This window comes from Rhincodon typus, chromosome 16, assembly GCF_021869965.1.
Source record: "Rhincodon typus isolate 14 chromosome 16, sRhiTyp1.1, whole genome shotgun sequence".
Classification (NCBI taxonomy): domain Eukaryota; kingdom Metazoa; phylum Chordata; class Chondrichthyes; order Orectolobiformes; family Rhincodontidae; genus Rhincodon; species Rhincodon typus.
The window spans coordinates 54,146,612-54,161,191 of NC_063347.1; the positions used below are offsets into that span (position 1 = coordinate 54,146,612).

At 43.4% G+C, this 14,580-nt stretch overlaps 1 protein-coding gene across 1 annotated transcript in view; it reads left to right on the forward strand.

The window, feature by feature from the left end:
• The window catches only part of mst1 (macrophage stimulating 1), a 67,367-nt gene that overhangs the window by 13,030 nt on the left and 39,757 nt on the right, over window positions 1–14,580 (forward strand). The window contains exons 4-7 of the mRNA XM_048606176.1: window positions 4,858–4,972; window positions 6,947–7,089; window positions 10,576–10,696; window positions 13,844–13,962. Of these exons, the coding sequence (XP_048462133.1) occupies window positions 4,858–4,972; window positions 6,947–7,089; window positions 10,576–10,696; window positions 13,844–13,962 (498 nt within the window). The remainder of the gene's footprint in view (window positions 1–4,857; window positions 4,973–6,946; window positions 7,090–10,575; window positions 10,697–13,843; window positions 13,963–14,580) is intronic.

Here is a 14,580-nt window from a genome sequence, read left to right on the forward strand (position 1 = left end):
TCTGATGAAGGGTCTAGGCCCGAAACGTCAGCCTCTCTGCTCCTATGATGCTGCTTGGCCTGCTGTGTTCATCCAGCCCTGCACCTTGTTGTCTCGGATTCTCCAGCATCTGCAGTTCCTACTATCTCTAGAGAATTAGGTGCTTGTTTTTGACCAGCATAGATTTTATGGGCTGAAGGGCCTTTTCCTGTGCTGTAGATCTCTATGCCTCTGTAGGCCAGTCAGCTTAACATATGTTTATTGGAAAAATGTTAAGAGTCTATTATAAAGGATAAAATAGCAGAATATTTTGAAAATATATAATATGATGAATCAGAGTCAGCATGGTTTCATGAAGGGGAAGTCATGCCTGACAAATTTACTAGAATTCTTTGAGGACATAACAAGCAGGTTAGTTAAAGGAAAAACAGTGGATATGATATATTTGGATTTTCAGAAGGTGTTTGATAAAGTACCACAAATAAGGCTACTTCAGAAGATAAGAGCCCATGGTGTTGGTGGTTATGTATTAGCATAGATGGAGGATTGCCTAACTAATAGAAGACAGAGTTGGGATAAGGGTGGGGGGTGAGAGAATATTCTCAGGATGGCAATCTGTAACTAATGGAATGCTACAGGGATCAGTGCTGAGCCACAATTATTTACAATGTATATTAATAACTTGAATGAGGAAAGTGAATGTACTGTAGCCAAATTTGCAGATAATATAAAAATAACAAGTGGTGAGGATGACATAAAGAGTCTGCAGAAGGTTATGGACAGGTTAAACAAATGGTCAAAAACTTGGCACATGGAATAAATGTGGGGAAATGTGAGGTTATTCACTTAGGCAGAAAGAATGGAGGGGCTACATATTGCTTAAATGGTCAAAGACTGCTGAAAACTAAGGGACAGAGGGATTTGGGAGGCTCATCCAGGAAGCACAAAAAGCTAGCACCCAAGTTCAGTGAGTCATAGGGTAGTTAAGTGGAATGTTGGCCTTTATTTATAAGAGAATGAAGTATAGAAGCTGGGAGGTTTTGCTAAAACTGTACAGGGCGCTAGATAGACCGTAGCTGGAAGACTGTGAACAGATTTCACCCCATTGTCTAAGGAAAGCTACTGACATTGGAGGCAATCCAGAGAAGGTTCACTAGCCTGATGTCAGGTATGGAGGATTTGTCATATGAGGACAGGTTAAGTAGTTTGGTCCTGTACTTGTTGGAATATATTAGAATGAGAGGCGACTTTATTGAAATATACAAAATTTTTATGGGACATGTCAGTTTAGATGCTGAGAGGTTGTTACTGCTTGTGGGAGAGTCTAGGACCAGAGGACATAATCTCAAAATAAGGGTTGCACATTGAAAACAGAGATGAGGAATTTCTTCTGTGAGAGGAGCGATTCTTTGGAATTCTTTGCCACAGATTGCTGTGAGACTGGGTCATTAAGCATATTCAAGGCTGAGATGGGCAGATTTTTAATCAGTAGGGGAATCCAGGGTTATTGGGCAAAGGCAGGAAGATGGAGTTGAGGATTATCAGAGCAGCTATAGTTATATAGAATGGCAGAGCAGACTTGATGGGCTGAATGACCTACTTTTGTTTATAGCTCTTATGGTCTTATATACAAGCAGCAGAATGGATAATACAAGAGCACCAAAACAGAAAACTGCCTGTGCTAAAGGTAGATTGACAAATGGTGGGAAATGATGTTCCACAAGAATCTGTTCTTTACCTTCTAAACAAAGAATTTGGACTGTTGAATCAGATATACAATTTTAAAATTTGTTGAGATCACCAAATTGGCTGGATCTTGTAAGCACAGAGGAGCTTGCGGGATGGGTGTGTAATTTTAAACGAACTAAGCTTGGGCTTATACATTTTGGAAGGGAGAGTAAGGAAGTCACGTATTCTGGGTGAAATAAGCTTTCTAAGTTGTGTACACAAGTCATTTAAAGTAACAATGCGTACCATTAAACATGAATGGCTTTTAATTGACAAATGAATTTTAATATTATTAAATGTCAGGCTGTGGGAACAATAAGGTCACATACTACTTGGATAATAAGATAGCAGTGTGATAGAGGGGCAAATGAATTCAAAGCTACAGATAGACAAATCACTTAAGTCATGAGATAGTAGGAACAGCAGATGCTGGAGGCATTCCACTCCCGTACATCTCAGATGTCCTCGTTTTTCAAGGACCGCAACCTCCCCCCCTCAGTGGTCGAGAACGCCCTCTACCATGTCTCCCGCATTTCCCGCAACTCATCCCTCACACCCCCTCCCTGCAATAACAACCAAAACAGAATCCCCCTCGTCCTCATGTACCACCCCATCAACCTCCGGATCCAAGGCATCATCCTTCGACACTTCCGCCATCTGCAATCCGACCCCACCACCAAAGACATTTTTCCCTCCCCACCCTTATCTACTTTCCAGAGGGACCACTCTCTCCGTGACTCCCTTGTCCGCTCCACACTCCCCTCCAGCCCCACCTCACCCGGCACTTTTCCCTGCAACCGCAGGAAGTGCTACACCTGCCGCTACACTTCCCCCCCTCGCCCCCATCCCAGGCCCCAAGAAGACTTTCCACATCAAGCAGATGTTCACCTGCACTTCTGCTAATGTGGTATACTGCATCCGCTGTTCCCGTTGTGGCCTCCTCTACATGAGGGAAACCAAGCGGAGGCTTGGGGACCGCTTTGCAGAACACCTATGCTCGGTTCGCACTAAACAACTGCACCTCCCAGTCGCGAACCATTTCAACTCCCCCTCGCATTCCTCAGATGACATGTCCATCCTGGGCCTCCTGCAGTGCCACAACGATGCCACCCGAAGGTTGCAGGAACAGCAACTCATATTCCGCTTGGGAACCCTGCAGCCCAATGGTATCAATGTGGACTTCACAAGCTTCAAAATCTCCCCTCCCCCTACCGCATCCCAAAACCAGCCCAGCTCGTCCCCGCCTCCCTAACCTGTCCTTCCTCCCTCCTATCCCCTCCTCCCATCTCAAGCCCCACCCCCATCTCCTACCTACTAACCTCATCCCGCCCCCTTGACTTGTCCGTCCTCCCTGGACTGACCTATCTCCTCCCTACCTCCCCATCTACACTCACCTTTACTGGCTCCATCCCCGCCTCTTTGACCGATCTGTCTCCTCTCCACCTATCTTCTCCTCTATCCACCTTCTATCTGCCTCCCCCTCTCTCCCCATTTATTTCAGATCCCCCTTCCCCTCCCCCATTTCTGAAGAAGGGTCCAGGCCCGAAACGTCAGCCTTCCTGCTCCTCTGATGCTGCTTGGCCTGCTGTGTTCATCCAGCTCTACACCTTGTTATCTCACTTAAGTCATGATGAAAGTTAGGAAGGTAATAAGAAAACCAAAACAGCATTGATATTCCTATCTGGAGGGATAGATCTGGAAATCAGGAAAGCCATGTTAACCTTGTACTGAACGCTGGCCGCACCATAATTAATGTACAGTTCTGGATCTAGCTGGATTGGAGAAAATGAAAAAAAGGATTTAAGAAGATAACAGAAATGTTAAGGTTTATCTGGACAGAACATAATTGCATTTTACTCTCTCGAAAAGAAAAGGGTATTGGGTGATATAACAGAGAGCTTCAAAATGTTGAAAGCATTTGAATGGGTAGATATGGAAATACTTCCCTTGTAGGGAATACAAAAACCAACGATGCATGTATGTGAAATAGTCACTGATATATGGTCAAATGCTCTTAAGATACATTTTTATGCGGTGAGTAATGAGAATATGGAATTGCAAGCCCAGAGAATAGTTGAGGTGAAAAGTATAGATATACTTGATGGGGAATCTAGATAAGCATGTGGGACAAAAAGAATACAAGATGTGCTGATGTCACATGAAGAGTGTTGTGCAGAGCACAAATACTGATAATTGGGCTGAGTGACTTACTTCTGTGCTGTAGGCACAATGTAATCTGACATGTCCAGACTCGAGTATGAGCCTTATTAAACTGTGTATGATTCCACCCACCAGTCTGAGAGATGGTTCACATTACTCCTTTTGTTCGTGGAGTAAACTACCAGGTTTCCGACTGGAAAGGTTGCACTACCATCTCCCAAACAGGCCTGTAGTTCAAACTCTCCACATGTACAAGGTCACCAATTGTCAAGCACTGTTTCCCCCCCAACTGTTCTTCTTTCTTGGCATGTGAATATTATTGGCAAGGCCAACATTTGTTGCCCATCCTTAATTGTCCTTGAGGCTTGGTGGAGTTGTGACACCGACTTCAGCAGGTGAGTGTCTTCCTTGTCCAACTCAGAAGGCAGTTAAGAGTCTTGCAGTTTGGGTCTTTTGTTCTGACAAGATTGGGTAAGGATGGCAGATTTCCTCCCCCAATAAGCATTAGTGAACCAGTTGGAGTTTTGCAAAAATCCAGTTTCCAACCATTACCATTTTGGGGTTCAAACTCAGATTTCTGAAGTGGTAGTACAGTCATCTGAATGACTAATCGTGTAACATTACCATTTCTGTTTCCAACTGTGACTAATGCCAGACATAAATATAGAGCGGTCACATACACAATAGGGGAAAACATCTTCCTTATGCCTTTCCCTTTAATATAATGAAAACGAGACTGATATTCCATTATAGTGGCTGTCCCTAATCTAATAATGACTGGTAGCTATCTGAAAGAGCAGTATTATTGAGTTCTGAAGAACAGTCCTGTTTGGTTTGACATACTAACTTTGTTTCTCTCTTGACAGATGCTGGCATACCTGCTAGATTTCTCCAGCACTTTCTGTTTTCTTTCAGCATTATTGTTTGTGGTTAACTAGCATGTAGCCTTTGTCTCTTTCTACATTCTAACGTTTGTTCCACATTCTGTAGACTATATGCGAGAATGCATTGTGAACAGGGGAGTTACATACAGAGGATATAAGTCCATAACCAAAAGTGGGAAGATGTGCCAGCACTGGAGCTCTAATGTGCCTCATGAACACAGGTATACACGTCTTTGCCTTTAACTCCTGTTCCTTGTCATTAACTTCTATTCCCCGTCATTAACTTATATAATAATTATCAGATGTGCACCGGTGGGATTAGTTCAGAGTTTGGAAAGCACTCATCATGAAAAACCAGTCCAAGTGAAGATGATGGATAATTGACTCACTTCAGGGCTTTGTGCAGAAAAAAACCCTTTTTTCAGCAAGGTACCAGGGTTTAAGAGGTTTTCCTCACACTGAGGCACACAATAAAGGGATAAAGAGGTTGAATCTTTCTGTATGGGTACCAAATCATGCTCAAGTGTATTCCCAGGATGTAGTAAATGTATGTTTCTTGTCCCAGAATATCTGCATTACAGGTACATAGCAGACACCTACTTGTTCTGATGAAGGGAAACGTTAGCTCTGATTTCTCTCCATAGATGCTGCTAGACCTGCTGAGCTTTTCCAGCAATTTCTGTTTTTGTTTCTGATTTACTGCCTCTGCAGTTTTTTCAGTTTTAGCTTGGGCCTGTGTCTGAGTACTGGACAGGGACTGATGCCAACCTTTGCCATTATGGCCTCCTGTTGGCTGCCTTCCACAAATTCCACAGCCTTTAGTTTGTACTGATGGGTAGGAATGGGATATAGCAAAGATTTGCTTGCTTCACCTTGAAACTTGTCCTGGTATTGTGCAGAATCTCTGGCCTGAAGGGATCTCAGGGCAGCCATTTTGCTTCTTCATTTTCACCCAATGAATGTATGCAGAGGACATCGTGAACGCATTTCATGTCAACCCTGGAAAACAGATATTAGGCTCCTTTAAGTGCCTGTTTTTGGACTAATTCATTTTGCTGAACATCCAGAGGTTGAGTTAAACATTATCTACATGAGACCTTATCAGGGGTCCTTAACAAGATTGCTGAAGGCTGCCTCCATTTTTTTTAAACATTACTCACTTGAATGTAGAGCAGGTTTGAAGCAATTGAAGGAATGCTCATTCTTTTTCAGATTGCTTTTTCCTCCCATCCAGACTTAGCAAATGCTCTCAGCAAGGCCCAGGCTGGTTGATCTTGCTGCACTCCTTCAAATTGCAGCTTGGTGATAATTTGCTATTGTATTGTCTTCCATCACATTACAGGATGCATTTTGCACTTATTGTAAACTGATTTGTTGGTCCTGATTTTCACCTCTGAAGTAGGAATCAGGGGTCAAGCCATTTTTTAAGGTCATGATCCTGTCCCCGACCCAGCAGTGCCCAGCCTGTGCTATGTTCATATGGGCTGGTGAGGATATAAATCAGAGTGACATCTTTCATCTATTTCAGACACAGTGACTCCAGTAGAGCAGCATGTGTTCCTTGCAAATGCTGTAGCCAGTATTTTTCTGCTTTGTAAAGTGTTGTTTCTAAAAATAAAGGGCAAAATATAGGTATACATCCAATTGATGACATTCTAAATAAAGATTTAAAATAAAACATCCTCATAACAGGTGTGTGGAGCTCTGGCCCTGAATTCTGTAATGGCACCTACATATAGTGGGATATTTGGAACTGGTGGAAGTGATAGACATTCCTCTGTCTTATGCCTCTGGGCATCCCATGAACCAAAATCCCCCAACAACACCCACCACTACTGCACTCCAGCCTACCCACACCTCTCACCTCACCAGCTGCTGAATTGTACTAACTACTGACAAGCATCAATGTCGTGAAAGGGCTGTTTATGTCTCAGCCCTTATCCTGTGAGTCTTACCACTTGTCCAAAGGTAGAGTGTGAAGCTATGAAAACTACAATTCTTCCCTGTTCATCACCCTGTCAATCCTCCCATTTCTCCAACTGCAGAGTGCAAAGATACAAAATGATGGGATTTGGAAAAGGGGCAGTAAAGGTGCTGCATACTAGGATAGCATTTCATAACCTCAGCTGTCATATTTCAAGCTGTCAGATTGTAGCAAAGTTCTGATGTATTGTCTGGGCTTTTGCTTTTGACAGAAACTCGCCTAGTCAATTCCCAGAGAAAGGGCTGGATTTGAATTACTGCCGCAACCCTGACAACGATGAGAATGGCCCCTGGTGTTACACTATGGACTGGCACACTCGGCTGGAGGACTGTGCCGTCAAGAGATGTGATGAAAGTAAAGAAGAAAATAGAAGTTTAGAAAATTATGGGATGAATAGATAGGGTTGATGGTCAGAAGCTTTTTCCCAGAGTGAAATGTCTAATACGAGGGGCATGCATTTAAGGTGTGGTGGGGGGAAGTTCAAAGGAGACAAAAGGGGCAACTTTTTAACATAGAGCATGGTAGGAATCTGGAATGCAGTGCCAGGGGTGGTGGTAGAGGCAGATACAATAGGGCCATTTAAGGGACTTTTAGATAAGCACATGAATATGCAAGGAATGGAGGGATATGGACCAAGCCAGGCAGAAGGGATTAGTTCGTTTGGTGTCATGTTAGGCACATCATGGGCCAAAGGGCCCATTCCTGTGCTGTACTGTTCTATGCTCTCTGTGCAAAAATTCAAGGCACTTGGCAGAGAGTCTCCACAGGCCTAGCACAGTGTTCATGTCTAAGCCAGTTTAGTGTGGTATCAAAGAGAGCAATCTGTTGCTTGGCCTAGCCGTCAGACATGTAAGTTCAGGAAGAGTGAATGGCAGGGTCAGGATAGAGGGCAACCGTTCCACATGCCCACCTGACCCAGAGGGATTAAAACGTGCTGCAGCCATGCCATGTTTTTTGCAATGTGTCAGGCCTGTCTCAGTTAATAGTATTCCTCCTTCAGATTGCCAGGGTTCTGGGTTCAAGCCCTACTGCAGGATGTGAGAACAAAATTTGAGGCTGGCACTCCAGTCCATTACAGAGGGAGTACCACAAAGTCAGAAGCGCTGTCTTCCAGATGATTGCCCTGTTTGGGTGATGTAAAAATAAAAATCACATAATACCTTCTTAAAGCATGGGTGCTGGCCTGTTATTCTGGCTAATATTAATCCCACAGTCAATGCCACTGGAAAGGCAGATTATCACATTGTTCTTTGTGGAAGTTTTCTGAGCGTACTTCATTGGCTGTGAAATTGGTTGTTAAATAAATGCAAATCTTCCTTTAACATTACCTGCCAGTTAGATTTCTTTAAAGAGATGTCAGACAATAGATTACCCTCCCTCAACATTCAGTAAAGCGGATAATTCCCCTGGGTAAGCCATGGCTCATTTGATAGTACTTACACTTCTGAATGTGACTTGTTATGGGTTTAGACACCATTTAAGGACTGGGCACACAATCCAGTCTGACACTCCAGTGAGGGAGTGCTATACATTTCAAGGTACAATGGTTCAGAAGAGATGGGATGTGAAGCCACAATCCTATCTACTTGACCGACTGGTCCCGAATTGTTCCATGATGTAAGGCAGAGAAGAGGGAGTTCTGATATTCTGAAAACTATTAGTCCCTCAACTGTCATCACTAAAATAGATTAAGTGGCCATTATTTCAATACATTTGTTGGACTTAACTAGATTGTTGAGCTTAACTAGAATGCCCTTTGAGAGAGGTAACACAGACACAGGGGGCTGAAGGTTCTCTATCAGAATCATCAGGAAGTTGTCAACATTATAAGGACTGGGTTTAAATCCCTTCTGCTCTGGATATGTGTCATAACATCTCTGAACAGGTTGGCTAAAAATATCTAGAATGGCTGAAGAAAATAACATAACATATAATATAAGCAATAACATGAGGTTGTTGCCTTACTCGCTGAGCTGGCTGGTTATTGTACAGACATTTTGTCACCATGCTAGGTAACATCATCAATGTGGCCTCTGATGAAGCGATGTTGTTCTATTCTGTTTGGTATTTATATGATCCGGCATGTTAAGTTGGGTTGTGTCATTTCCAGTTCTGTTCCGCATAGGTTTGTATACGGGGTCTAATTGCACATGTTTGTTGATTGCATTACAAGTTGAAAACCAGGCCTCTAGGAATTCCTGTGCATGTCTGTGGTTGGCTTGAGCTAGGGTGGTCACATTGTCCCAGTTAAATTGATGGCCTTCATTGTCCAAGTGCACTGAAATGAGGGAAAGTTTGTCATGTCATTTTGCTGCCAGCTGGTGTTCGTGTATCCTGATGGCTAGTTTTCTTCCTGTCTGGCCAATGTAATGTTTGCTGCAGTCATTGCATGGTATTTTATAAACTACGTCAGTCCTGCATGACAAGGGTATGGGGTCTTTGGACCTTGTGTGTATTTGTCATAGTGTTGCTGTGGGTTTGTGTGCTACCATGATTCCTAGTGGTTGTAGGAGTCTTGTTGCCTGTTCTTGATATAGGGTAGTGTGGCCAGTGTATTGGGGTGTACTGTGTCCTTTTGGTGTTGTCTATCTGGTAGGCACCTGCGGATGAATTTGTTGGGATATCCATTGTTAGCAAAGACCTTGTATAGATGCTCTTCCTCCTTCTTGCATAGTTCTTGCGTGTTGCAGTGAGCCATGGCCCATTTGAATAGTGTCCTAACACAGCTTTGTTTGTGGAATTTGGCGTGATTGCTGCCACGCTACCCCATATCAAGAACTTATCAGAACTGACAACAAAACTCAGTGCACTCGGACAATGAAGGCCATCAATTTAACTGGGACAACATGACCATCCTAGCTCAAGCCAACCACAGACACGCACGGAATTCCTAGAGTCCTGGTTTTTAACCCATAATGTAATCAACAAACATGTGGAATTAGACCCCGAATACAAACCCAGAACAAAAATGGAAATGACACAATGCAAACAAATGCAGAACAGAACTAGAAATGACACAACCCAACTTAACAGACTGGATCATATAAATACCAAGTGGAGTAGAACTACGTCACTTCATTGGAGGCCACACTGATGATGTTACCTAGCATGGTGATGAAACGTTTGTACGATAACCAGCCACCTCGGTGAATAAGCCAACAACCTCATCCACAACCCGAGCTACAAATCTTCGCAAGAACCTTAAATAAGCAATAACATTTGGTAATCAGTTACTACTTTTTCGTGTACACCAGCCATATTTACTGCAGTTTGTTATGCAATGCAGTCATTGAGTGGTCAACCATGACAATATCAAAGTTCTTCACATATTATTTCCCACCTAACTCTGTGTCCACACCAGTTTTGAAACACAGGTGTCGTACACCCAGCATCCAATAATCATGTCATTTGCTGAATAAAACATCTGATCTCCTGTAAGTAAGAGAATTTTTGAAACAAACTTTCTAAAGTGTGTCTTTTATTTCCATTGCATCTTGTAAAGAGCCAGAAGATAATGCATGTTTCTCCTGACAACACACTTAACACAAGAGACACTACTTTGAGTGGCCAAGGAGGCCGAGCCTTGGTGTTTGAAGATAGTGTGTCATGGCAACTGATGAAGAGTGGCCAATTGATAATTTGGGAAGAGCAGTGCCCTGAACTAAGACAACTGCTCTGGTTGACCTGTGAAAGTGGACATGAAGGAGCAAACAGCAAAGTATAATCTTCAATGATAAGCAATAGATGGAGGAACAGAGAATCATCATCACTTTTCAACAGATACAGGAATGCTCCTGAACAAATATCTGACACGTGCCTTTCTATCTTTTTGTCCCTCAGCGGAATGTTTGATGTGCAATGGTGAGGATTACTCTGGCTTCATGGACCACACAGAGAGTGGGAGAGAGTGTCAACGCTGGGATCTCAGTTATCCACATGCACATAACTACCAACCAGAGAAGTATGTGGCTGTTATTGCAATGTTCAAACCAGACAGTATAAAATTATCACTGAGGCACCTGAATACTCCAGTAATTGGGGCAACAATTGTAAGGGGAATGGATAGACATTCTATGGCTAAAATGAAATTCCAGGAAAATACGTTGCCTCCTGAGTGCTAAGGTCAAAGAGCAGCTATAGACTATTCTGGAGGAAGGCCCAATAATCTACATCCCAGAGTGGTTATAGAGTCATTGAGTCATACAGCACAGAAACACACCCTTTGGTCCAACCAGTCCATGCTGACCATAATCCCAATCTAAACTGGTCCCAACCACCGGCACTTTGCCCATATCTGTGCAAACATTTCTTATTCAAGTACTTATCCAAAGGTCTTTTAAATGTTGTAACTGTGCCTGCATCCACCACTTCTTCTGGAAGTTCATTCTACAAACGAACGACTCTCTCTGTAAAAGCATTTGCCCCTCATGTATTTTTAAAAATCTTTCTCCTCTCACCTTAAACGTATGCCCCCTAGTCTTGAAATCCCCACCTTTAGGGAAAAGACACCTACCATTCAATTTATTTATACTCTGAAGATTTTTTAAACCTCTATAAGGTCACCTCTCAACCTCCTACACTCCAGTGAAAAAAGTTCCGACCTATCTAGCCTCTCCTTATAATTCAAACCCTCCATTCCCAGCTATGTCCTGATAAATCTTTTCTGAACCCGCCCTAGCTTAATAATATCCTTCCTGTAACAGGACAACCAGAACTGCACACGGTACTCCAGAAGAGGCCTTACCAACATTCTGTACAAACTCAACATGATGTCCCAACTCCTATACTCAAAGGTCTGAGCAATGAAGGCAAGTGTGCTAAATGCCTTCTTAACCACCCTGTATACATGTGATGCAAACTTCAAAGAGTTATGTACATGAACCCCTAGATGGGCGGCACGGTGGCTCAGTGGTTAAGCACTGCTGCCTCACAGCACCAGGAACCCAGGTTCGATTCCACCCTCAAGCGACTGTTTGCACATTCTCCCCGTGTCTGTGTGGGTTTTCTCCAGGTGCTCCGGTTTCCTCCCGCAGTCCAAAGATGTGCAGATTAGGTAGATTGGCTGGCTAAATTGCCCTTAGTGTTTGGGGATGTATAGATTAGGAGGATGGGTCTGGGTGGGATGCTCTGAGGGTTGGTGTGGACTTGTTGGGCTGAAGGGCCTGTTTCCACACTGTAGGGATTTTATGATCTACGATGTCTCTGTTATAAGTTGTGGGTACACATCAGTTCCAATGATGCAGATTTTAAAAATGGGATGAGTACCTAAAGGCAGAATATAGGCAGTTAAAAAACAAGTTAAAAATAGGATCTAAGGTAGTGATCTCAGGATTGTTACCAGTGCCATGTGCTAGTCAGAATCTGGAAATCCAAGTACATCATGACTACTGACTTTCCTTTGTTTAACTTGCTCATTACCTCCTCAAAGAATTGTAACAGCTTTGCCAGGCATGGCCTCCCTTTGTCAAAGCTGTGCTGACTCTGCCCTATTTTACTGTGTGTTTCCAAGCATTCTTCAATTTCATCCTTACTAATGGATTCTAAAATCTTATCAATGGTTGAGGTCAGGCTAACTGGCCTATATTTCTTGTCTTTAAACAGGGGTGTTACATTAGCCATTTTCCCATCCACTGGGACCCTCCCTGACTCCTGCAATTCCTGCAAGATCACCACCAATGCTGCTACAATTTCTCAGCTATCTCATTCACACCTTTTGGTCTCCCTATCTGAGGAAGAATGTTTTGGCTACTGGGGGGAGTGCAACAAAGATTTACCAGTATGATTCCTGAGAAGATAGCACTGATTTATGAAGACAGACTGGTTCTGTTAGTACTATACCCCCTCGAGTTTAGAAGAATGAGGGGGAATCTCACAGAAACCTATAATATTCTGACAGGACCAGACAGGATAAATGCAGGAAGGATCTTCCCGATGATGGGGAGTGCAGTACCAGGGTCACAGTCTAAGGATACACGGTTTAGGACTGAGATGAGGAGAAATATCTTCAACCAGAGAGTGGTGAGACAGTGTGAGCCTGAGACCAGCACTTTGAATGTGTTCAAGAAGGAGTTAGACATAGTTCTTAGGGCTAAAGGGATCAAAGGGCATGAAAACAGGAACAGATATTGAGTCATGATTATATTGAATGATGGGACAGACTTGAAGGGCTGAATGGCCTACTCCAGCTCCTAAATTCTATGTTTCTTGTTAATTAGTAGAATTATATGCTAATAGTTCATCATTGCTCACCTGTAGCTATACTCTAATTACTTCTAATAAAATAACTTTTGATTAGTACGTAGTCCATGTTTTCCGTCTATCTGGATCTGGACATCAGATGAATTGTGGAGTTGTTAAGTTTTGTGATGACAGCAGGAATAGTTGGACTTGATTTCCAGTGCGGTGCCCCAGTGAGATGTGACATTTGTGCCTCTCTAGCTGCCTGACTGCCTCTCGTGGTGTTGGAATTTCATAATTGGGCATTTGCGGGATACCTCTAAGTAATGCCTCACAGTGCTGGGCTCCTGGATTCGATTCCAGCCTTGGGTGACTGTCAGGGTAGAGTTTTCACATTCTCCTCATCTCTACTTGGATTTCTTCTGAATGCTCTGGTTTCCACCCACAATCCAGAGATGTGCAGGTTAGGCAGACTTGCCATGCTAAATTGCCTGTCATGTCCAGGAATGTGCAGACTAGGTGGGTTAGCCACAAGGAATGCTTTTCAGAGGGTCAGTGTGGACTCAGTGGGGCAAATGCCTCCTTCCACACTGTAGGGATTTTACAGTTCTATGATGTGAATGCCACTAAGCCCTGCCATCTGGGTAAACTTCCCAGGAGTTAGACACACACCAGCAAGTACTTTGGGTCCCAGTAGGATGCTTACCTTCCAAAATGTCAAGGTTCAGACCTTACAAAAGCCCCGCAATGTAGATTTTAACCTCATTTGTCTGGAGTAGCTTCAAATCCGATGCATGCTAGGCAATTGGACAGCCTTTTCTTAGCATCAGGATTAAGGTAAAGTGTCATTTTGTAGGCCAGATTGTACTTGGTTAGCCTCAGTTCAGTTGCTAATATCTATTGTGGTTTTCCTCCTTTCTCGTGGATCAAGGTACCCTGAGAAGAACTTGGACAATAATTACTGCCGCAATCCTGATGGGTCACTCCGTCCCTGGTGTTATACCACTGACCCTGCTGTTGAGCGTGAATACTGCAACATACGGAAATGTGGTAAGTGAAGCACCTAAAATGGAAATCAAGCTAGAAAATAGAGCGTGCATTTTTATCTAGCTACTCTTGGATAAGTGTTTCAGCTCATTCCCTTGGCAGTGTTGACTCTTGTTAGGGTGCAGACACAGATACAAGAGCACTCCTTCCCTTCCTCATCCAACTATTCCTGATATGTATCATTAAACAGTGAATATCGGGACCACTGTTACAGAAGGAATTGCAGGCAAGTCTAATCCGGTCCTCATATGCGCACTTCCCAGTGGAAGTTGTTAGATGGAAACTCCTGGCTGACCCTCCACTCTTCAACTGCTGGAGGGTGAGATCAATTGAGCTAACTTGAGTTGCATTCTGCACCTTCTGCCTGTGTGGCTCAGTGATACACTGGCCCATGCCAATGTCCACTGGCACATTTGAGATAACCTTCATCATTTTAAACAATTTGGATGGCAATAACATGAATGGAGGGTAGCCTCGTTGTGCAGTGGGATGCATCCCGCTAAGTCAGAAGTGCCAGGTTCAAGTCTCACTCCAGGAGCTGATGGTCATGGTAGGTGTCTCCATAACGCGACAAAAAAGTCAACCTGCAAATTCTATTCCATGCACACCAGTGACAGGTGG